At 31.5% G+C, this 24,538-nt stretch overlaps 1 protein-coding gene and 1 long non-coding RNA gene across 6 annotated transcripts in view; one reads left to right on the plus strand and one right to left on the minus strand.

Annotated features, from left to right (window-relative positions):
- Nucleotides 1–24,538, plus strand: part of LOC143042018 (cGMP-dependent 3',5'-cyclic phosphodiesterase-like) — a 109,031-nt gene that overhangs the window by 30,162 nt on the left and 54,331 nt on the right. For all 5 annotated transcript variants that reach the window (XM_076214228.1, XM_076214231.1, XM_076214232.1 and 2 more), the window contains exons 7-10: nt 1,362–1,479; nt 18,509–18,561; nt 19,924–19,998; nt 22,100–22,141. In XM_076214228.1, coding sequence (XP_076070343.1) covers nt 1,362–1,479; nt 18,509–18,561; nt 19,924–19,998; nt 22,100–22,141 — 288 coding nt within the window. The remainder of the gene's footprint in view (nt 1–1,361; nt 1,480–18,508; nt 18,562–19,923; nt 19,999–22,099; nt 22,142–24,538) is intronic.
- On the minus strand, nt 9,132–10,157 carry LOC143042009 (uncharacterized). The gene is made up of 2 exons (XR_012967860.1): nt 10,018–10,157; nt 9,132–9,424 (listed from the first exon to the last, which is right to left on the minus strand). It is a non-coding gene; the product is annotated as an uncharacterized LOC143042009 (long non-coding RNA).

Genomic DNA, 24,538 nt, shown 5'->3' on the forward strand with positions numbered 1-24,538 from the left:
TATCTTATTTGCTATCTTAGATGATTGTTAAGCAAACTATTGATATCTTAGTATCACTTCATACTTCTGAATTTCCGTCTTACAGTAATTAAATATTCAGTTTTATATTATACATTTTTTGTTTATATATATTTATTCAAAAAATATTTGCCTTTAGGTATAAGATAGTTCAGGTATAGTTCATAGACATTGGCCGTCCGTCCTCTGACGAGTTGCAAATGACCAGTGTTTTACTTAGTAATCAAGTGGGATAAGAATAATTATAGTCGTTACAAAGTAATGCTAGAGGCTTAGACTGGCTCTTGTCATTTATCCCTTTGGTTTTGTAAAGACGTGGTTATATACCTTTGCTCTTAACCTTAACAAATTTGTAAAGCCTTTGGGATTTGACAAAAATAATCTCTTGTGTTATTGTTGTGGTCATTCACTGGCTGATACTGTACGTAAGGAAACTTATCACGACATAGTATCACATGATTGTACAAAGAAAATATTCTATTAATTATTAAGTTAATTTTCTTAAACATTTGACATCGATTTCTGTGCAAAGCCAAGATCATCCGACAGAGAAAACAATTGAAAGCATTTAAAAAGAGGATATTGCATATTTTGTAAAATTACCTTCAAATTAAAGATTGATCAGACAATTAAGACTAATGGATATATGGTGTAAATTTAGTGAATTATTTATGTCTTTAAGAATTGGGGAATAACAATAAATGCATTTGTTTATTATTATCGAAATGTCACTTGAGCGAATGGCATCAATTTAGTTTATCAAAAATTGATTTTGGTAAATCTACATTCTAGACAGTAAAATTATAATGAGCAACTATTGTCTTTTAATTTTATTATGGATAGTAAATTAATTCTCATCCCAGTTGGGAAGAATTCTGTTTAACAGAAAAATCCAATGTTGCAGTGAAAAGAGCTGATGTATGTGTAGATATATATCATGTAAAATACTTGTGTGCTAAGCTACTTGAAAAACTCATATTGGAATTGGATTGTATACCGTGGAAACTATATTGCTTCCGTAGAATTTGTTGTCGTAATCCTGGCTTTGAGTTAATTATTTTTAGTGTGAAATAAAATATTGGAAAATTCCTTTTTCTGTTAAACATTTAAGTGTACAGAGTAATTCTATATTTGTGACAACTGAGGATAATATAGGAATGGGAATTTAAGTGTAAACACTAAATGTAAGGATACCAAATACTGATGAATGGATGTGATTCACACCTGTGGGATTAAGGTGTAAAAGTGAAGTGACTTTCACACCAGTGGGATTAAGGTGTAAAAGTGAAGTGACTTTCACACCAGATAATCAATTAATAATGATGCATTCTTGTTTATCACAGCTTGTGGGGTGCTACAGAAGGCTGTGTCACACCAGGTCACAGGAACAGAATTCTACATCTAGTCCACCAGTTCAACTACAAACTAGTGTATTAAAGGAAGCTATTATACAGCTATGTGGTAAGTTACTGCCAAAATCTATAAAATAACTATGGTTAAGACTATTTAGGTAGCTTGGGGTCCTTGTTAACTGTTTGACAGAAGAGTCAGGGTTAATTCAACATGTGTATTGGGTGTAATAAAAATGCATCTGGGGATAGAATTAAGAAATAATTCCTTCATGTCATGCTCTATGCTCATTTTAACATGGGTAGGCATTATATTTGTCGATATTTTACACTGAGCGTTGGCAAGGTGTAAAATGTGGTCAAATATAATGCCTTACCATGTTAAAATGAGCATAGAGCATGACATGAAGGAATTATTTCAATTCTAATAGGACAAATACAGTATTTTTATAGGTTGAAGCTTACGAAAACACTGTAAAAAATGTTTGGCTGTTCCCGTTTCCTCCCCAAGGAGTTTGTGCATTACATTTAAAAACTACAAGCACGGTAAATATATGTTGTTTGATAAAAATATATAATAAAAGTTTATGTTAGCTGCTTAAATGTATATATTTTAAGGGATAACGATGGAAGTAACGTTAATATAAACAGTAAGTTCATACGCATGTGTCAAACATATTTTGTGCTCATTAGAACACGGCTTTATTTACAAAGCTTTATGAGGATGTCATATTAGAATTATCATTTGATATCTGACTGGAACTATTTATACATCCACAAATCTGTTAGACATTAATTTAATTTTGGGTCAGGATCTCTGGGAAAGAAAGACCTATGTATTAATTATGTTACTAGTAGTTATTTAGTTTTCTCTCTGTAACACTTAGATTTAAATGAAGAATCTAAGAGGTCCAGAAATATTCCTGACCACCCTTCATCAATCAGGCAAATTTTGTGTCTAGTCAAATGTCCGACATTTTTTATTTTTATTTTCTATGTGATCTTTATATCATGACAGGCAAATTGAAATAACAAAATTTGCCTTACCAGATGTGAGGCACAAATTTCAAACTTTTGAGAAGACCAAGTTCCATTCATTTACCACAAAAATGGTTCATAAATTTAAAAGAAAAATGACTTTGACCAAGTTCAAGAAAAATGATTCAGTATAAATAAGTACAGTTCTAACCCTTTAATTTTTTTGTAGAAAGGTGTCTGGCTGGCTGTTATGCCACATTACTATATTTTTAAATTGAAAAATATATATGATATAGTACAAACTTACACCACATAACCTTATTTCTCTTCCTCTAATTCCGTAATTTACATCCAAAAAGAAATATTTAGATAGTACATTATATTTCTAATGATAAAGATGAAACACAAAAAAATGTTCTGACTGATATATTTTTAATGTTTTTGATATAGTTGGCAAATTCTTGTTCTGATATTGCCAAAATCATTGTGTTAGCAAACACTCTATCCTAACAGCTCCGATTTAGAGATCTGTTTATACATATGGTGATCATAAGATTTTCTGACGTCAGTGCCATTAATTGTTTATCTTTTTTTAATTCTTTTTATCAGTTGATTGATTATCAAGTGATATAATAAGATTGTAGTTTATACAAGATTTATGTGGAATCTCTCCCCCCTCCCCCTAACCAAATAAAAAAAAATCATAATAAAATCTTATCTTTGATATAAATCAGATGCACTAGAGTTCTATTTACTTTTGTGTTACTAGTAATAAATCTCAATTACTCTTTAAACATTCTACCTTGAAAAGTGTACTGCTTAAGATAGCTATGAATTAAACAAACAAATAGTAACACTGTGTCACTCTCTTATTGCAGTTTTTGTCGAGCCTGCAACTTTTGTTGCAGAAAGCTCGACATAGGGATAGTAATCCGGCGGCGGCTACGGCGGCGGCGGCGGTGTTAGCTCACTTCTTAAAAGCTTTATATTTCAGAAGGTGGAAGACCTGGATGCTTCATACTTTGTATATAGATGCTTCATGTTACGAAGTTTCCGTCAGTCACATGTCCAATGTCCTTGACCTCATTTTCATGGTTCAGTGACCACTTGAAAAAAAAGTTCAAATTTTTTGTAATGCTGAATTCTCTCTTATTATAAGTAATAGGATAACTATATTTGGTAAGTGCGTACCTTGCAAGGTCCTCATGTCTGTCAGACAGTTTTCACTTGACCTCGACCTCATTTCATGGATCAGTGATCAAGGTTAAGTTTTGGTGGTCAAGTCCATCTCAGATACTATAAGCAATAGGGCTAGTATATTCGGTGTATGGAAGGACTGTAAGGTGTACATGTCTAACTGGCAGGTGTCATCTGACCTTGACCTCATTTTCATGGTTAAGGGGTTATAGTTATATTTTTGTGTTTTGGTCTGTTTTTCTCATACTATATGCAATAGGTCTACTATATTTGTTGTATGGAATGATGGTAAGGTGTACATGTCTAGCGGGCAGATGTCATGTGACATTGACCTCATTTTCATGGTTCAGTGGTCAAAGTTAAGTTTTTGAGTTTTGGTCTTTTTATCTAATACTGTATGCCATAGGTCAACTATATTTGGTGTATGGAAATATTTTATGATCTTTATGTCAGTCGCGCAGGTTTTATTTGACGGTGACCTCATTTTCACGGTTCATTGCACAGTGTTAAGTTTTTGTGTTTTGGTCTATTTTTCTTAAACTATAAGTAATGGGTCAACTATATATGTTGTATAGAAGCATTGTTAGCTGTACATGTCTGCCTGGCATGGTTCATCTGACCTTGACCTCATTTTCAAGGTTCATTGGTCTTTGTTTAGTTATCTTGGTTAATGTTAAGTTTATGAGACAATTGTAATAAAACTAAGCTTTATATTTAGGACTATCAGCATAATATCAATGATTAGTATAGAAGGCGAGACATTTCAGCGTGTGCACTCTTGTCTTTAATAAATGGAATTGGAGAAAACAGAAAAGAATCAGTTTAAAAAAGATACATTGAAATTAGTAATGGAGATTATAGATCTTTAACAAACAATTTTTATCAAACCTTCTTTAATTCTTATTTTTGGCAAGATCATATTGCCCTAACTATGTTCAAAGGTATATTTGTATGAAGAAGATTTCTAATCTTGGTTAGTGTTATTCTTATGATTGTAGTTCTTAAATAGATATTTGTGATTTATTTGAATATGTACTCTCAGTTCCAAAGATTAAATGAGGGATCATGAAAAGAAATGTATATAGAAATCAAAAGGCAAAATAAAAAACACACAGAAAAATAAAGAGAAAGCAACACAAAACCCAACAAACACAAGGATTGAACTGAAGTGTAGGCATTTCTGGTTCAGTAGTTTCCACCAGTTTTTTATGGCTCCACAACCAAGTTGTCGGTGCCATATAGTTTTACCATTGTCCGGTGCCATATAGTTGTACTCTTGTTTGTTATTCCGTCATTCCGTCATTGCCTGTCATTCCGTCATTCTGCAACAAACCATTATACGTAGTTTTTTTCTAAACGCCTTCAGATATTTGGCTGATATTTGGTATGTAAGTTAAACATGATGAGCTAAAGATCAAGTATAAGTTTTTGGACTTTGATAAATTGTTGAAAATCACAGTTATACACACTTTTTATCTTAATGCCTTCAGATATTGGGCTGATTTTTGTATGAGAGTTAACCATGATGATTTATAGATCAACTTTTAGTTAGGTTCCCCTTGGCTGATTTTTGTCAAAATTAAGGGTTTACGACTATGAAAAATATTTGAAAATCACAATTTTACAGACTTTTTTTTCTATATGCCTTCAAATTTTGAGTTGATTTTTGATATGTGAGACTACCAACATGTGTTGTTGAAATTGCAGTTTTTCAATTTTTTGAGACCATTTTGAGGCCATTAGTGTTGTTTTGACACATCTAGTTCTGATTTAAAATTCAGTAATAAAATATCAAGTTTATGAAAAGCCTTCATATAGTTGCAGATTGATTGATGTCCCTTGAATAATCCCAAGACACAGATCTCATTTTATAATTACATTATGTTTTGCCCTGTATATAACTAATGTATCCTTTTGTTGCTTATGACATATATATTGCAAATCTTGGTAAACTTATTTAATTAAAAGTGGGTCAACCAGATTGAAGTGCTGTAAATTTGGACTGCTTTGGGAAATCAGGACTGTTGGATATGGGCAGAAATGTTATATTCCAACAGAAACTAATATAGTTGTTATTGCACTCAAGCTGAAATATTCAATTCAATTCACCAAACAAGGCATCATATTCTTGCATACATCCCCACCAATAATGCCAACCTGAATCCTTTTGGCAGAGGGTTATTTTTGTTAGAAGTGGAATAGCAATTGTAAAATTAAATCTACCAAAAATATGTGGTATCATTATTAACACAGTGTAGCACAAAGAAAGGTATAGTCACATATATATGAGACAACATGTTATTTGATATTATAATTTGCTGATAGATGTTAAGCAGCCATTAGTCAATCCTTCTTTGAAATGTAAAGTAATACAAAACGAACTGATATCATCCAGCATATGAAATGTATATATGAGTGTAAGTTGTACTGATAAAAGATTCATATGATTTCCATGCAATTATATTCCATACCATTGAAAGGGTTCTTTACTTGATATTATAAATAAGTTTTCTTCAATAACTTAAGCTTCATAAAATATATATACAGTTTATTCTATAGAGTATTTGCCGAGTTTTGTAAGTGTCAGTTACAAATTTGTGTGATATAAACATCTCGTAGCATTACTTGTCTTGCTTCTTACAATCTCACACAGAAAATAAATCCAATAAGTGATTGGTAAATAAAGATATTTTGCGTAGAAAGTGGCATTTCATTTTGTAATCAGAATGTCATTCGCAGACACATTATAACTAGATTTGTCACCTTACTAAGGATTGAATGCCTTTACATAGAAGACTTTTGACCAAACAAGTGCTGTTTGGTTGACAAACTTAATATACCATTAGTTTATATTTCTTCTTGCTTATAAATTTATTTAATCTATATAGATAGTCAGTTTCCTGTTACATGTATCAGTGATTTAATCTGTATACAATTATACAAGTAAAGGTCAGTTTCTAGATCTGTTTTTACAAACATAGACTTAAAAGTGTTTCCCTATATTTAAAATTTATATGTATATATACTCCTTTGATATTGGATCGATGGCCCCATGCAATAATTGAGGCCTCCATTATTTGATGTTTGAAATTGGCTATCACTCTATATAAGCACTATCATTTTAAAATTCATGACCACCATCATTTCAATCACCTAACTTTCATACAATTTCTGAAGAAATTACTTGACTTATGTTGTGTAAGCTGCACCTGAAAATATTTGATCAGTGATTTCTAGTTAAGGGCATACGATACAGTTACAGGGGAGGTAATGATGTTGCTTACGTAAAATGTTATTTTCGCGATGTCAAACTATGACATATCGGGAAAAGATGCATTTTTCGACTGATTTTTATCATTCAAACTGATTTCATTTGAAAACGAGTGCATGGACCCCTATTTTTTAAAACGACATTTTGTTTCATTTTGCAGGGAGATTATGTATATATAATTGCAGAATGACACACTAACCTAAAACACAAGATATTTGCATATAAATATATATGATGTTTTGTCAGTTAAGTAAGATAACAAAGACTTATTTACTTGACAAAATATAATATTCCCTTGATTCGCTGACTTTATATTTAATAACTTGATGCATAACTCCCCAGTGGGTCTAGCGTTTCACTTGTATTTCTCAATAATATTGATAAAGAGATGTATGCGATGGAAGAACCATTAACAGGTTCATGATATCAAGTTACCTTTTAACACTTTTGCTCACTTTTACTCTACCAACGCTAATTGATTAGCTTTTAGCTTTCAGTTCAATACAAGTTGGATAAAATGAAACATCTGTAAATTTCTTGCATTTCAAATAAAAATTAGACATGTTAGAAGTCTTATGTCATCAAGTGCAGTCAACATTTATTATAAGGTTTTGTAATGTGTTAAATAGAGATCAAACTTTGATGTGTGAATTTTACAGTTTAAATAAAATTAGAATATTACCAATTGTACTCATAAAAATATAAAATGGGCTGCTCAGATGCTTGATTTCATATTATATTTTGCCAACCCGAGACAGCTTAAAGACCCTGTTTTACAATTGCTTGTTTATTTAAATTCAAAATCAAATAATATTTTTTTTCATGAACTTTTAGAAACCCTATGCATATAATGATAGATTTACCCATTTGGTCCCTTTCATCTCACTGTTTTGTGTAGTCATTGGTTTATAACTTTGCTGCGTCTGTTGGAAAACAAGTAATACTTCACACATAATTGTTGCCAATCATCCAAGTATAACAGATGGAAGATACCAAGTCAACCATGTGAGGGGTAATTAGAAAACCAGATGTGAATTTAAAAAATAGAGTCATTAATAGCATTAGACTAGCAAACAGGCAAACAGACAGCATTAAAGTACAATAGAATAAAGCTTTCAGCCATTTCTATACCCTTGCCTTTTGGTTGTATGGAAGATAGTTTTTGCCCCTGGCATGAATAGTGTTATAATGTTGAAGGCATATATGACATATAAGGGTTGAAATGTTGAGTGAGCGCTAGTTCATTATCTATTGTATGACCTGCTTGGAACGAGGTGTTTTTTATACCCCCGCTTTAAAAAAGGGGGGGTATACTGTTTTACCTCTGTCTGTCCGTCCATTAGTCCGTCCGTCCGTCCGTCAGTCCGTCAGTCCGTCCGTCCGTCAGTCAGTCCGTCCCATGAAACTTTCGTCACATTTTTCTCAGGAACTACACATCCACCCTTTCTGTAATTTGGTATCAACATTTATATATGTCAGCCATACCGTGTGATGCGTTTTCAGATTCATCACTTGACAACTTCCTGTTTACCGAACACTTGTCTGATTTTACACATGATAGCCAAGTTGAAAATTTTCGTCACATATTTCTCAGGAACTACAATACAAGGATTTCTGAAATTTGGTTTCAGGATTTATATAAGTCAGCTATACCGTGTGATGCGTTTTCAGATTCATCACTCGACAACTTCCTGTTTACCGAACACTTGTATGATTTTACACATGATAACCAAGTTGAAAATTTTCGTCACATTTTTCTCAGGAACTACAATACAAGGATTTCTGAAATTTGGTTTCAGGATTTATATAAGTCAGCTATACCGTGTGATGCGTTTTCAGATTCATCACTCGACAACTTCCTGTTTACCGAACACTACCCTTGCAAGAATCTATTGGGATATCCTGGGATATCCCAAGACCTTCCTGGGATTTCCTGAGATATTTTCTTGGGATATCCCAGGACTTCCTGAAATGAAATTTCAAGACTTTTCAGGAATTTTAGGGAGAGTATTGGAACAGGACTTCCTGGGATATCCCAGGAAATCCTGATCCTAAAAGCATAGGACCAATTGGGACATTTCAGGACTTTTCAGGACTAGTAAACCTGAAATATCCCAGGATTGTCCTGAGAAGTCCCAGGGTTTCAGGACTTTTCAGGACTAGTAAACCTGAAATATCCCAGGATTGTCCTGAGAAGTCTCGGGTTTAAAAAACTTTTCAGGACTTGTTTACATGTAAATTATTTTAATATTGTCCTGTGAACTCCTGGGATGTCCTGGGATATTTCAAGACATACCAAAAAATCAACAAAAAAAAGCCATGGGGATAACATGGACTCTTATCCTTTTAATCTATGAAAAGACAGTATTCATTCTTCCGACTTTTTTCTTCACAGCACATTTGATGGCATTTTTAAAATCAAATCACTTGAAAACAAATTTATTTTCTATAGTACAGTCACTGTTTTGTTCATTGTTATCATCTTCTATTCTCTCAAATTTTCAAAAAAGCCGTCTTGTCTTGACTAGTTTAAGATGGTCACATAAATGTATCTTGGCCCTCACTATAGTTTTTTTTTATAAATCAGAGCTGCTGGTCTTTAACAGTAAATCTGGAACAAAACAAAAGTTTTGGATCTAAAGTTTGATAAAAAAAATTAAATACCAAATCTCATGCATTAGTATGTCAGATTTGTTTAAGTCAACATGCTTTTTTCTTTATTTAAATGAGTACATACATGTATATATTTTGTGTATAAATGTACCCTGCCATTAAGGACCAAGCCATTTGATTCATTCATATATCATAGACTTTAAAATATCTCCTGACAATTATTTTTAGCATTTTTCCTCCTACTCAATCATTTATTTAAAATTTGTAAAATTAAACATGTACTAGTATTCCAGAAGTATGTATCTTAATGAATTAAGCAACTTATTTCAGAGATATTGCAGCAAACTGTTTGTGGTATACATCTTAATGTGAGTTTTTTCACTGTTCTATGTTTAAGTTTTTTATATTATTATTAAAAGCATACCTATACAATTTAAATATTTTTTCATTATAAGTAATAACATTGTATTGCTAATTCCTTATGATTGTGATGAAAGTAAATCTTATGTGAACATTCTATAACTGTTTTCTTTACTCTTATTGTAACATGCACATATTCAAAATGGTGGAATCTAATGTATTTGTACTTACCAAAAGATATTATCCAAAATGCATGAAATCATCAAATTAATGCTCCTTAAAATCAAAGTCATGTCACCAGAAGAAAACATCTGCACTATTAATATAATGTTAAAATATAGAACTGTTGGAACTTAGTTAATTTCATTTATCTCCATTCATTTATCTCCATTCATTTTGTGTTTAGGATATAAATAAAGGCAACAGTAGTATACCGCTGTTCAAAACTCATAAATCCATGGACAAAAAACAAAATCGGGATAACAAACTTAAACCGAGGGAAACGCATTAAATATAAGAGGAGAACAACGACATAACACTAAAATGTAACACATATAGACAAAATCCCACGAGAATAACAAATATAACATGTATATATAACATCAAAACCAAGATAAGAATAAGACATCTTTGCTTGTTGTCCAAGTTCAAATTCTAATTGTGTCAGGGGTTATTTAAGGAGTTAAATTTCTATTTTCTTTGAAAGGTTCCCTGGTTGAATAAATTAAATTTATCTTAAATATTTGATATATATATTATAATAAAAAAATATCCATTTATTGTTTATTTACCATCTTAATGTTTAAAGTTATAATAGTAATTGCAGAAAATGTATAATTTAGCCATATGTGATCCCCTGCATTTGGCCTCACACTTCCTGTCCAGTGTCTACACTAAAATAAATATAAACCAGATGGCACATTTATACATTTCATTCACTCTGGCTCACATTTCAAAGATAAAGAATTAAAGCATGAAAATTATTTGTGTGTTCATTTAGATACTCGCAATTATATAAATTTAACCTGTTTACAGTTAATCTATTATCTTGGGTATTACATCTATGGTTGTATGATCATGATCTTTAATATTGGGCTTTGAAAATATTAATGTTTAATTAAAAAAAATCATGTTGTGTTGTTCATGTTGTTACTCATATTTTGGCTTTCGGCATGTGACATGATTTGTGATATGTGAGTTTTGCATTTTCCAAAATTGCGTCCTAACATTTTTCATCAATATGATCATATACAAGTTGAACTGTGCACAAACAATTCTTGGAACTTAAATTTTAAATGGAATTGTAAATATACTTAAGTGGAATTCAAATTGCAAAAAAAAGACTAAGTTTTGAAAAGAAACCCATATCTTTAAAGTCTTGAAATATCCCAGTAATTCCTGTTAATAATCTAAAGTCCTAAGAGTTCTTGAAAAATCAGGATAAACCCGTGTTCATCAAATATTGTAAGTCCTGAAATATCCCCGAAATTCCTGAAACAAATTTAAAGTCTTGGAAATTCCTGAAATATCAGGACAACAGATTTCAGGACTTCATGGGACTTCCTGGAACACTTGAAATTTCAGGATTTACAAAATTACCAGTGCTGGGATTTTTCAGGATATCCCAGCACTTCCTGGGATATCCTGAAAGACAAGATTTTTTCAGGACACCATTTTGCAGGGGTTGTATGATTTTACACATGATAACCAAGTTAAAAATTTTCGTCACATTTTTCTCAGGAACTACAATACAAGGATTTCTGAAATTTGGTTTCAGGATTTTTATAAGTCAGCTATACCGTGTGATGCGTTTTCAGATTCATCACTCGACAACTTCCTGTTTACCGAACACTTGCATATTTTTACACTATTAATATTATCCACTTGCGGCGGGGGTATCATCAGTGAGCAGTAGCTCGCAGTTTCACTTGTTTTATCCATGATCAAGGCTTAAAAGAGAGGCAAATTATATCTAAGAGACATTCAAACTAACAAGTCAGAATTAAACTGACAACGCCATGGTAAAAAAATATTAAGACCAAAAGTCAAACAACAGTAAACAAAACACAACAAGCTAGAGATTCAGCAAATCACACCCAAAACCTGGAGGTGATCTTAGATGTTCCCAAATGGTATGCGGATCCTACTCCACATTTGGCACCCATCATGTTGCTCATGCAACAGTACAAACCCTGGTGATAAGTCTAATTTGGTAGGCCATATTCAGGGTAGTAGAGGGCAATTGGGGTGGAACATATAGTTGTCATCATCCCTAAAATGTAAGTTATTTTGTGACCTTGACCTAAGATCATATTTAAGTTAAGTACATGCATTGAAATATTGTTATATATCTTTGCATTGAAATATTGTTATATATCTTTTCATGCCCCCGCTCTAGTGGAGGGTCATTAAGTTTTACCCTTGTCTGTTTGTACGTACGTCCCAAAGTTGGTTTCTGTTCTCTAACTTCAGATTCTTATTATTAAAGAATGTGTCATGACCATCATTTTAGGTTAGTTCAGTAGGGTCAAAGTCACATCAATGGGTTAAAATCATGAGGGGGATAGGACCTTTATTGAGACTCTAGGATAGGTTGTTTTTTAGGTAGGATTGACCCTTTCAGGATCTGGGAATTCTTTTTTCAAATTTCAGGATTTATTTAAATTCGGGACCTTGCGATTTTGTGTATTTAAGCACGGGATTTCGAGATCAGGACCCTCCTACCCCCCCTCCCCCTCAATCATGCCTTTGTTATGTACCACTGTATTGACCTTAAACTTCTATTTGGTACTTTCCATATTAGAAGGTACACAGTCTTTTCTTCATACAGTAAGGTCAAAACATGTAAAGTATTTAATGTCAGAAATCATGCCAGAAAGCTGAAGCTGCTTGTTAAATTCAGTTTTATTTTACATGACATTGTATAGTTTGAAAATATTGACTTATTTGCATGTGAATAGGTCTGAATATTCTACTAATTTAGACATTTCTTTATCAAGAAATGAGAAGAAAATGAAAATTTAATTTGCTGTATCAAATTACATACTTCCTGAATGGTTAGTTATAAAATGTAACAATATCTGAGGAAAATTATTATTGAGCTCTCAATCTATTTTTTTAACCCTTATATCTGATAAATCAGCGAATGTGACAATTCCACATACAGGATGACAAATTGAATAAATTTCCTGTAAATTACAGAAATCCATTACTCAGTGAGAAGAATCGTCAAATGCTGACATTTAATTATTTACATGTTATATGCTTGGAATGACAACAAGTAGAGAGTATAATTTACATCTGCATTTGGATTAGTTGTAATAGCAGTAAAAAATTGACAACTTTGTCTCTTCGGCATGACTCCTTCATTATATAAAAGTAAGGTTAGTTAAAATTCATCCACCACTGGTTTCTATTGGGATGCTGATTATTACTCAGATGAAAAAGAATTTGATTTATAGTAGGTTTATACCAATAAGCATGTCTTTCATATCCGTGAAGAATTGATCAGTCAATTGTTTGCCTTAAAATCAATGCAACTGTAAATGCCATGGTAATTCTAAAGGACTGTTCGGCTTTGTTTTATCTCAACTTCAGTGCATACAGAACTTCAAAGCTTTGATAATAAAAAAAATATACAAAGGAATGGATTGATTAGTTGGTTAGACTGCATGCTTTAAAAGATATAATTTTTTATGTAAGGTTATTTAAATGCAAAGTCACAGAGCTATATCCATGTAAAAGTTGGTGCATGCAAAATACAGTTTAATATCCTGGCTCATTAAGCTTGCTCTGTAAATAGAAACAGAACCAGACAATGTTTCTCATTAGAGATGGTTGATAAAAATTCACATTTGATGTTTCAGAAAAGATGTAGGCATTATATAGAAATGAAGGTTTTGTTTAAATGTGACAATTTTTTGCAGAGTGATATTGTATTTTTCATATGAATGAATAAGAATACAAGAAGTCTAATATATGAACAAAAAGCAGAAGTTTTAATACTGTGGACACATTAGAAATAAGTAAAAAGTTGAGACATTATTTGCTTAGGTACAAATAACAAATCAAACCCTGGATGTTTCACATATTTTTTTTTGACAGATTGATCGTAAGGTGGTACCCAACACTTTCACTAAAATTAATTTGGCTCCTTTAATTTTCACAAAATTTTGACAAGGTATTTACTTTGACCCTTTGACAAAGATATAAAAATTTAAAAATTTTTGAACCAACCATTTTGTCAGAAAAATTACACTGGTTATATAGCAATTTGACAAACACTTATTTTGATCATTGAGAAGCTTAATATTTCCTTAACAACACAACGTAATTAAAACGTTAAGCTGATTTTACAGAGTTATCTCCCTGAAGTGTTAGGTACCACCTTAAAAGTAAACTGAATTGTTCATAATTTATGATCAATCTTAGTCATAAGATTTTTTGGGAAACTGACTCTATTTGCAAGCATCATACATGTGATAGATGCCAGTAATTAATGTACTTAACAAGTGATTCTTATTGATATCTACCATATATACCTTTCTAGATTTGTAGGGGTCTGGCCCAGTCCTTAGTGGTCCAGTGGTCATAAAGAAGTTCATCTCTAATGATTTTGTACTAGCCTGACAATACTAATGTTTTGAGTTTGAATTCAACTTCAGCATGTTCAGCAAGCCGCTTTTGAATCTGATCTTAGTTGATTTTGAGTTTTTTCTGTGCTGGAGGTTGTGGTTCTCTTTTCCTTAAGCGATTATACTCAGGAGGGGAGCTCATTGTTGAAGGACCAATATTTCTTTAAAAAAAGGTTATCATACTGATGGACTATCAAGTAGATCCCTTGTGGTAAAGCCACTGTAACTGGCCATTGGCAGCGACTGACTTTTGCTGCGGTGGGTCGAAACGACATCAATCCCATGTGAAGCAGAGGTGTAAAAACAAGAAGGCAGCTCGTTGTTGTTGTTTTATAGGAAAGATAAACATAGGACACTCAGTGCGGTATGATGAACTATTGAATAGATAGACATATGATTCTGGGATCTCATTCACGGTTGTTGTTTAATAGGAAATATAAACATAGGACACTCAGTGAGGTATGATGAACTATTGAATAGATAGAAATATGATTTTGGGATCTCATTGTTGTTGTTTTATTGGAAAGATAAACATAGGACACTCAGTGCGGTATGATGAACTATTGAATAGATAGAAATATGATTCTGGGATCTCATTGTTGTTGTTTTATTGGAAAGATAAACATAGGACAATGTGCGACAGACTTGTTATATTCTTATAAACATATCTTGTGTTGACATAGTTGTGGCATGATATAAAAGTTTCCAAGTGTCTGCCAGTTCCTAACATATCAATGATTTAGTCTCAACAGTGCTGTTTACAAATGAAATTATAGTGTAAGAGGCTTTGTCAGCTGAAATGATAACAAAGAATGCAGGATTAACAACAAGGTCATTTTTTATGCCCTATTTATGGGCATTATGTTTTACAGTCTGTGCCTCTGTTCAATCAATCATACATCTGTCCTGCTTCAGGTTAAAGTTTTTGGTCAAGGTAGTTTTTAATGAAGTTGAAGTCCAATCAACTTGAAACTTGAAACGCTTGTTCCTTATGATATGATCTGTCTAATTTTAATGCCAAATTATAGTTTTTACCCTAATTTCAAAGTCATCTGAACATAAAAAATAATAGTACTAGTGGGGCACCCATATACTATGGGCGCATTCTTGTTAAATTAATATCATTGGTATTTTATAGTGAATACTGGTATTATTTTAATGTGTTTGATATTTGATATTTAGTGTAAAAAAGAGGATGCAGTGCTTTTATTTATTACACAACACAATTTTACCACTACCAGTTAACAAAACTTGAAGCAATGGAACAATGTTTTTATTGCTGTTCTTTATCTAGTAGTCATTGAAGTACCCACCATTGCCATCAAAGATTATTATTTAATGGTAAACCTGTAACAACCTTTTTAAGTGTTTAAGACATATCTGTCTTGAATCAAAGCTAGAAGATTCCAGTTGACAACATGTACTCTGAGTTTTTGAAGAAGAAGGAAATTTAGCATCATCTATACTATTAAACAAGAAGACCTCATTTTGTGTGTCGCTTCTCTTCTTTCTACAACAAATTAATCATCATGCCTCAGTGTCCTATAGGTAACATGCATAGTCCCATTTGTCATCCATTCTTATGATTATTCAGATTGAGTTATTTTGGGAGAAAAACGATAAAAAAAAGCATCCGGATATTGTTTCCGTCATTGGACAAAATTTTAAGTTAGATTAAACTTCCAGTCTACATTTTTCTGTATACTTTTAACATACGTATGCTTCAAATAAAGTGTATTTTCTATCTGATATCATTTTGAAGTTTTTCACAGAGTTTATTAAATAGAGGGTCTGTATAATATATCAATGGCCGCTGTGGATCGATTAGTTAACTGAGAATTGAAAGTAAAAAGCAAATACACTTTATTTATAGTAATGAATGTTCATAATATACAGATAAGCGCTAAAATTATTCATGTGTTATCAAAATTAATAGAAAAAAAAAAAAAGGGAATTGAGGAGGAGCCGCGCTAGAAAAACAATTGTCCTGTCCCAAAGTACTTATGACTTTTGATACCTTTTCTGAAATTCTCCAGTCATTAAATTAATTAAAAAATTATTGATTACAAAAAAGAAGATGTGGTATGATTGCCAATGAGACAACTCTCCACAAGAGACCAACATGACATAGAAATTAACAACTATTGGTCATGTACAGCCTTCAACTGTGGGACAATGATGAGCAAAGCCCATACCGCATAGTCAGCTATAAAAAGCCCCGAAATGACAATGTAAAACAATTCAAACGAGAAAACTAACGACCTTATTTATGTAAAAAAATGAACGAAAAACAAATATGTAACACAGTGACATAAACAAACGACAACCACTGAATTACAGGCTCATGACTTGAAATGTTCATATTGAAATTAATAGAAAACAAAAAAAAATTGGAATTTTGGAAATAAAGGATGAAAAAAACAACATTTTCATGTCCCCAAGTACATGTGACTTTTGATACTTTACCTGAAATTCTTCTTCCTACAACACTTTACATACTTTCAACCATGCTCTGAAGTCCGCGATTTCCAGGTGTGTTCTAGTTAGACTAAAAGCTGCAAAATTCAGAATTTTTCTTTGTTTCTATACTTATATACCCTCAATGCCTTCTTAATTGTTACTTTATTTGGCCTTTTCAACTTTTTGATTGGAGCATCAATGATGAGTAGAAGAATATATACATCTTGTGTGGAATAATGAGTTTATATGTATATGCATACTTTCAGTTTGCATTCAAGTTTATTTTCAAACTTACTTAAGTATTTTACAATACATGTACATCTTATATGTCGAATATCATTGCTAATTGAACAATACAACACTAGTTGACTTTTTAATCCGACTTATGTCAGTGTATTGGAATAGATTGCCAGGCAATCTGATCAGAAATTAGATATGTTAGATTGAAAGTATGTTGCTCTATAAAACGATTTCCTTTGATATTAATTCCCTCAGGATGAAGAACTGTAATATCTTACCTGTTTGACGTAAATATAACAATTATTAAAGTCATCAAAGACAGAACATAATAGCATTTTCCTTCTACATGAAAGCTAAATTTCCCCTGTGGCTATTACAGTGTTAACAACACTATATTTACTACAGCATTATTTGTGTGTGATCTCAGTTCACTGGCCTATTTAATACTTGTAAAAAGAAACATAGGTCTCTCTGATTGAGTAAGTCAACTCTAGAGTCCTGTTCATCTGGGTCTTTTTACTGCAGTATCAGCAGCATGTTCTACAGATATCAAAATAAAAATGATTCTTGACTGGCACTTTCTAATCTATGATTTTGCATTGTATGCCAAATCTATCAAACACTATATTTTAGATGTTCAATCATTAGTCGATGGAATATCAATGATTTGAATTTTGTATTACATGATTGCTATCTTAAGGCATTCAAACTTGATGTATCTAATGATATTCAACTGTAGAAGAACTGCAAAAGTACTGAATTGTTTCATTTATTAATACACGGATGAGTAAAAGCTTTGCCGAAAATGATATTTTGTTAAAAGATGTTTTTACAAAAATGGTGATTTCAGGAAACATCTGTTTGAGAAAGCCGTATCCTTTAGCAAAAGTTAAACCATGGATTCATTATAATTTGTTGGATACCAATTTTTGTGGGTACAGGGGATCCAAAAATTCATAAGGAATTACAAAAATTTCTATAGGAATCTATGCATTCATTGAATCATGAAAGCAAATATCCTCTAAAATGGAAGTTTTGCACAAAAATTGGTACCCACAAAATAAATGAATCCACAATATGGACAATAAATGTTGTCTTAAGAATCCATTATAAAACAGAGAAGTTAAATTTCAGTGTTATGCCAAGGCCACTATTTTATTATTACCTCATCCTTTTTCAGTAAGTAAATTACTTGAATTGAGTTGACATTTGAATTCATCTATACATTTTGAGTTGTTGACATTTATATATAAGTATTATGTTTGAATGTGTTGACCAGGGGCCTTTTACTGTCTTGGATATTTCCTTTGTTTTCTATTACCAATAGTTAATATATTATCCATTATTTTGCTCTTTTAATGTATTGACCCTTTTTTTCTTTCTTCCAGGAGAATTATATGACCAAGATGCAGCAGATTTACAGATTAAAGTTCTCAAATTTGTAAGTGTATTTGTCACACTCATAAGCATTAACCATGGACTTGTGATAGCATGGTCACTTCAAGTGACAGAGGTTGTGTGTGTTAAATCCTTGATTGGTAAACTCAAAGACTTAAAAATTGGTATTTTCTGCTTCTTTGCTAAGCATGCAGCATTTAAGAAGCACAGAGCAAAGACTTGCCAGAACAGTAAACAGTATATAGGTGTCATGTCTACAACTGTTTCTGCTAACTTTTACCTTTTGAACTAGCTCTTTTAAAAAGGTAAGACATAGCTGTTGCTTTTCCAGCAATGACCTCTTTATCATCAGATCAACAGTTGTAAAGTTTTCTGCTTAAATTAGATAGAAACTAATTGTGAGACATATCTCTGTGTCAACAGTTTATTATATGTATCCATAATATTGGTTATCTTCAAATTATACATGATTACCCCTTTGTAAATCGCAATGATCGCTTAATTATTTTATACATTTATGGATTTGTAAAACTGGAGGAGGTAAACAGAATACTGTACGTGACATTTCTGTTTAGGTAGTGACCATTATTTTGATAACATGCTAAGTAAATACTGTTATGTTGAATCAAATAATTGCTGCAAAACTCATTTAATTACTGTAAATTTAGAAATTATTGACAAAAATACGACAGGGTTATAATAGCAATAATTTTAAACTCACATTTGAAATTTTTTATATGAATTAAACAGGACTTTTCACAATATCGCAAAATTAAAATTGCATTTTAGTCTAAAATGCCAGATTCACAATAATAAACACACACAATAATATCTGAACTTACAGTACATATAGTTTGAACATATAAAACCAAATATGGTTCTGATCAGAAATTGTCCAGACCATTTAGCTAATCTGGTATGTGTTTGCTTAGATGTTATGTATATTATATATGGTAAATTAAGCAAATGTTGGATGAATCATGAATATTGGCATAAGTGTTATATATTATACAGGAATTAAAATCCAGTGAGTAACCAAAGAAATTCATCAGAAATCCGAAGAAAATAAATACAACCATATTTTAGAAAATTGCATTTCAAACCAAAAGTTCAATGTTCAATGTTGTCTTAAAAAGGAACATTATGTTTGCAAAAGTGATATCATGGGATAAATTTTGATGATTTAATTAGAGGAATGATATTTATATTGTGAAAATTAAATTGATTTCCCATAATTGATTGAAACGACTCCTTGGGTGAACAAATTGCCATGTTTCCTTTCCTCCTGGGAAATAAATATGATGTATTGTACAACCAATATTTCATAATTTTCATGTTGTAAAATGTATAATTAGTATAGTTATATAATAGTATGACAAATTGTGATAATTTCGTTCTGTTGTAGCTGGAAGACCACACAAAAGCAGAATGTGCGTTTTTGTTGCTTGTTGTTCCAGAAACTCACGAATTATTTTGTCAAGTAGGTTATAAGTAGTTTCTTTACATATATTTTTACCAGTTTGATGAAAAAAAGTATTCTTTAAACATGTATTGTTATGAATAAAAAATAACAAAACAACGTCACAGAAATATTTATAAACCGGTCTGATAACAAATGTGTTGGCAAGGTCCTAGTAAGTGGATGTTTTTAGTAGTATTGTTGTTTTTTTTCTTCAGAAAAAGGTGCTTGATGCTACTTTAACCAATACAGGACTAATATATAAATGCATTGTGACTTTGTTTCAACAAAACTATAAAAGCATGTAAAATCATTGAGAAGAATGTTATCATATGGATTGTCAGACTGTTATGCTTTTTGTCTGAATAAAAAATCGAGAGACAGCAATATAACCAATAAAAAATGTCAAAAATTGTTTTTTTTCTCTCGTTTAAAAAAAAAATAAAAATGAGAAATTCAACTACATCTGTCTTGAAAAGACATTGAGTATAGTGTTATATAATTCATATAGTGTTTGAGTTTTTAACATTTATTTTGTAATTGCTGGAATATTCCCAGTTCCTGTACAAAATTACATAATTTTCTGAAGCATTAATGAGTCACTAATATTGCATGTAAAATTTAATTACTTTTCTGATTGCTTATTGTATAAAAGTCGTTTTAAAGAAAATGATTTCCTGCTTTTAAAATTAAGAACAAGCATTTAAATTTCTTACCCTTCAAATTCACACGCAACCATTGATAAAAAAATAGTTTATTGCTTTGTTGTTTTCTTCATCAGTGCAGTATTAAATAATTTAGGTTGTGGACATGTGGTTAAGGAAATAAGAATTTAGTTTAGTTCTGTGTTCAGTCAATATTATATTGATCAGGATTGTTAGAAATCTAGAAAAGTGTGTGACATTTAAGGAAATCTGTTAAAACCGACTGTTTTGGTAGTATAAATGTCTTTATAATGATGAAAATAAAACAAATTGGTTCATGTTTCCCTTCCTTTCTCTATTGTAGATATGTCAGTGACTAGGTGCAATAGGTTGCATTCTTATAAAAAGGATAAAAGTTGTTTGACCTATGATCCATCTTTAAACTTTTGGATTATATTATTTGTGAAATATAATTTCAATCTTAAAAGTTTGGGTTGGAGAATACTGCTATTGACGAGATTGACCTTAACTTGTTTTTGGTATAAAGTCATGGCCACAGTTTAATATTTTAACATAAATAAATTGCCTTTTGGGTGAAATACCATGTTTGTTGATACTGTTTTGGAATAGCACTTTCACATTTGATGACCAAATTTTGATAGACAATTCTTATTCAGTGCTTTTTATTTAGGAAATCACTTCATTGCAATGAAGATCTTACTAAAAAAGCAGATATAAGTATTTTGAAATAATCTTTCACTAGTTACTAAGCTTTAGTATGTGATGAAAGTTTCTGCCTCTATTTTCTATATAGGAACTTGTATTTTGAGGTTAGGGTTTCAATTAAGGTTTAAAGCTAGATAGGGGTTAGATACAGGTTATGTTAAATTTAGTGTAGCCATACATGGCCAAAATATGAATGTTGTATTCTACCAAAGTTCACAGAAAGGTTACTGTACAGTTTATGTTTAATGGTAATGTGATCAAAACAGGCCTAATTGATCATTACAACTCATAATTGAAAAAAAATGAGAACAGTTGTACTATATAGCCAAGCTCTTACACAGAAGAAACAAATTTTACAGTATCATAACATGTGTATAATTGACCTTGCAAGGGCTATTAGATAGACAGCCAAGTTCATTATTCACTTATATGACTTAATTAGTAATATATGTAGCAGAATATTTTTTTAAAGATAAAAATTCAATTTTCACCTCACAATTAACTAGGACTTGACATCAAATTATGAATACATGAATGAAAAAAAAAATGCTTACCAAATCAAATGATATTTTATTTGCAACATAGAAAAATCCATCCGTTAGCTTAAAAATATGTTTTTTTTTTTAAAAGAATTAGAGGAAATTGAAATAATACTTGCAATGAAAAAAAAGTATTCTAGCTTGATATAATAACTGCTGGTCCCTTTGTTATTAAAAACAAATAATGATTTTAGCATGTAAATCTAATTTTAGGTCATCCGGGGAAAGATACTGGAAGAAGAACTACGATTTCCGGTAAGATCAATGTAATCTAATGAAGGTGAAGTAAGAGCATTTTATTTTCTACTTAGAGGTTTTTTTGTAACCATTATTTCCTATGACCCTAAAGCTGTTTCCTTTTACCTTTGACCCTGTGAAGATTGAAACAATTAGATGACTATTACTTTTGCTTTTGATGAATTAATTTAATTTTCATAGACTGATGAAGCTGTTATACAATGTTATTACTCCATTTATTTCACTTGACTGGGCGGAGTTTAACCGGTTCGCTCATAATAAACCAGTCCATCTATAGATAGGTGTTTTAGGATAAACTCATCTTTGAAGTGTCCAGTCATTCTTTTGTAAATTTCATTGATGATACTGATAGGTGATTAGAAATCAGTAATAATTATAACGGCAATCATCCTAATCACACACATCTTCAAGTAGACTGTCCTTATGCAAATTAAAAACTAAGCTCCGCCCAATCAGTTGAAATAACATTGGTAATATTAATGTTGTTTTTTTTTATGATAGTTGTATTGTTGTGATAATTTTTTAAGAAGTTTAAACTCGATATGAATTTAAAATATTATGCCTTTTCTGAACTCTCTGATTTATTTTTATCAGAATGGCATTTTGTTTTTCTGCTTAACTGTTGAAAAAATAGGGTAGGTAGGTAGGCAATATCATTTTATTTTACAAACATTTTTTAGATGGTTACTACTAGGGAATCAGTCTGACTTTCACAGTGCTTGTTCCAATATGGCATGAAAAGTGTTAGTGTAGGTAGGGCTAGCTGAAACACATGTATTTTTTTTTTGGCCTAATCATAATGATGATGGGGGTTATAGGTGAAGGGACTTTTAAGTTGGCATTTTTAAAAAAAAATTGTATCTGTACAGTGTATCTGGAAAAGTCAAGCAATAGATTTGATTTCTACAAGAATAAACTGGTTGGGTAAAGTTCATTAGATCTATATGATATATTTATTACTCTAATTATTGATAGCTTAATGACAGGTCCGTTAGTATATACTGAAGATGTAAATAATTAATAGAAAATATATGGATTAACTCCATAAATTAGGCATAAATTTTGTGACAAGGAATGGACTAATAAAGTTGTAATGGACAAGTTAACATATTAAGTTGTCTCTGCTTTAGACACTTTGAGTCTTACTGGGGACTGGTAATTGTATAATAAAACAGGTCTCATAGAGCTAGATAACAATTTAGGGAAAATTTGAGGAATATAATCCATCATTCTGTCTTAGATAATTGGATAACTAGGGGGATGAAAAGCTAAATGCCTGATTAGATTCCTTGTAAAATAGATGATGTCTATCACAAAATGTTGCTTGATTGCATAATAATTCCTCACTTAGTGAGTAATTGGGTTACAATGTTACACATCTTTCATGCATGGGGCAATAATGACAGTGTTGTTAAAAAGACTGTTCTATACCTCATTTATTATCAGGAACCCATAATACGAAAAATTTCTCTATCTTGAAATAAATGTATATGGTAAAGATGTATTTATACAGAGATAACTAAGTCCTCCATTCCTGTAAATATATTCTCACTGACTGTATGCTGATAAATGTTGGTTTTACACCCGGTGAATATGATTTAGTTTACCTCAGTTTATTTCTAGAAACTAATCCAGCTACAAGCTTGTTACCCAATATGTATGGGTCCATCTTTTCTTCATATCATGATAAGAAGGCAGGACAACCTATATTGTATGGTTCAATTATCAATACATTGTTATGTCAGTTTTTTTTAATCCGGTCAAGTCACTATATCATAAGGGTATGTCTATGAACCTAAATAGGTCACTGATTTTTTTTTTTCAATTAGAAATACTGTGTGTCCTTCATATTTAAGTTATTTAGAGATTCTTCTTAGAGAGTTTAACAGCTTGTTACCAGAAACTGTCAGATGTGTTAAAATACTTTAAATCATTAAACAAAACAAGAGGCAGCTCTGACATACATGAATTTCAGTCTTTTTACTTGCTAAAGTACCCTGGCTATTGATATGTCCTAATAGTGTAATTTACCTCTTAGTTAATTCACTAAGTAGAAGTTGACCTACACTCCTGTCATCTTCTAGTAAGATCACATACCCATAGCCAGGGGGGGTTCTAGGGGTTCGGACGAACCCCCCCCTTGAAAACAAATAAGCACTGTTAAAGTCAACGTTCTGTTCGAATTGTGACTGTTAAAGTTGAGTTCGTGGGTCCAAATAACCCCCTTTGAAATTCCTGGCTACGGGCCTGAGATCCATATGTATCAAAGAAGGTTTTGACATCTGAAATATCAGTTAGGTCTTGATCTTTTTCCTCTCAGATTTAGTATTACTTCTTGTTACATGTAAGTTAATAATTATTTACTGTAACAGCTATATATAAACATTATGTTAA

This window comes from Mytilus galloprovincialis, chromosome 8 (assembly GCF_965363235.1).
Source record: "Mytilus galloprovincialis chromosome 8, xbMytGall1.hap1.1, whole genome shotgun sequence".
Classification (NCBI taxonomy): Eukaryota; Metazoa; Mollusca; class Bivalvia; order Mytilida; family Mytilidae; genus Mytilus; species Mytilus galloprovincialis.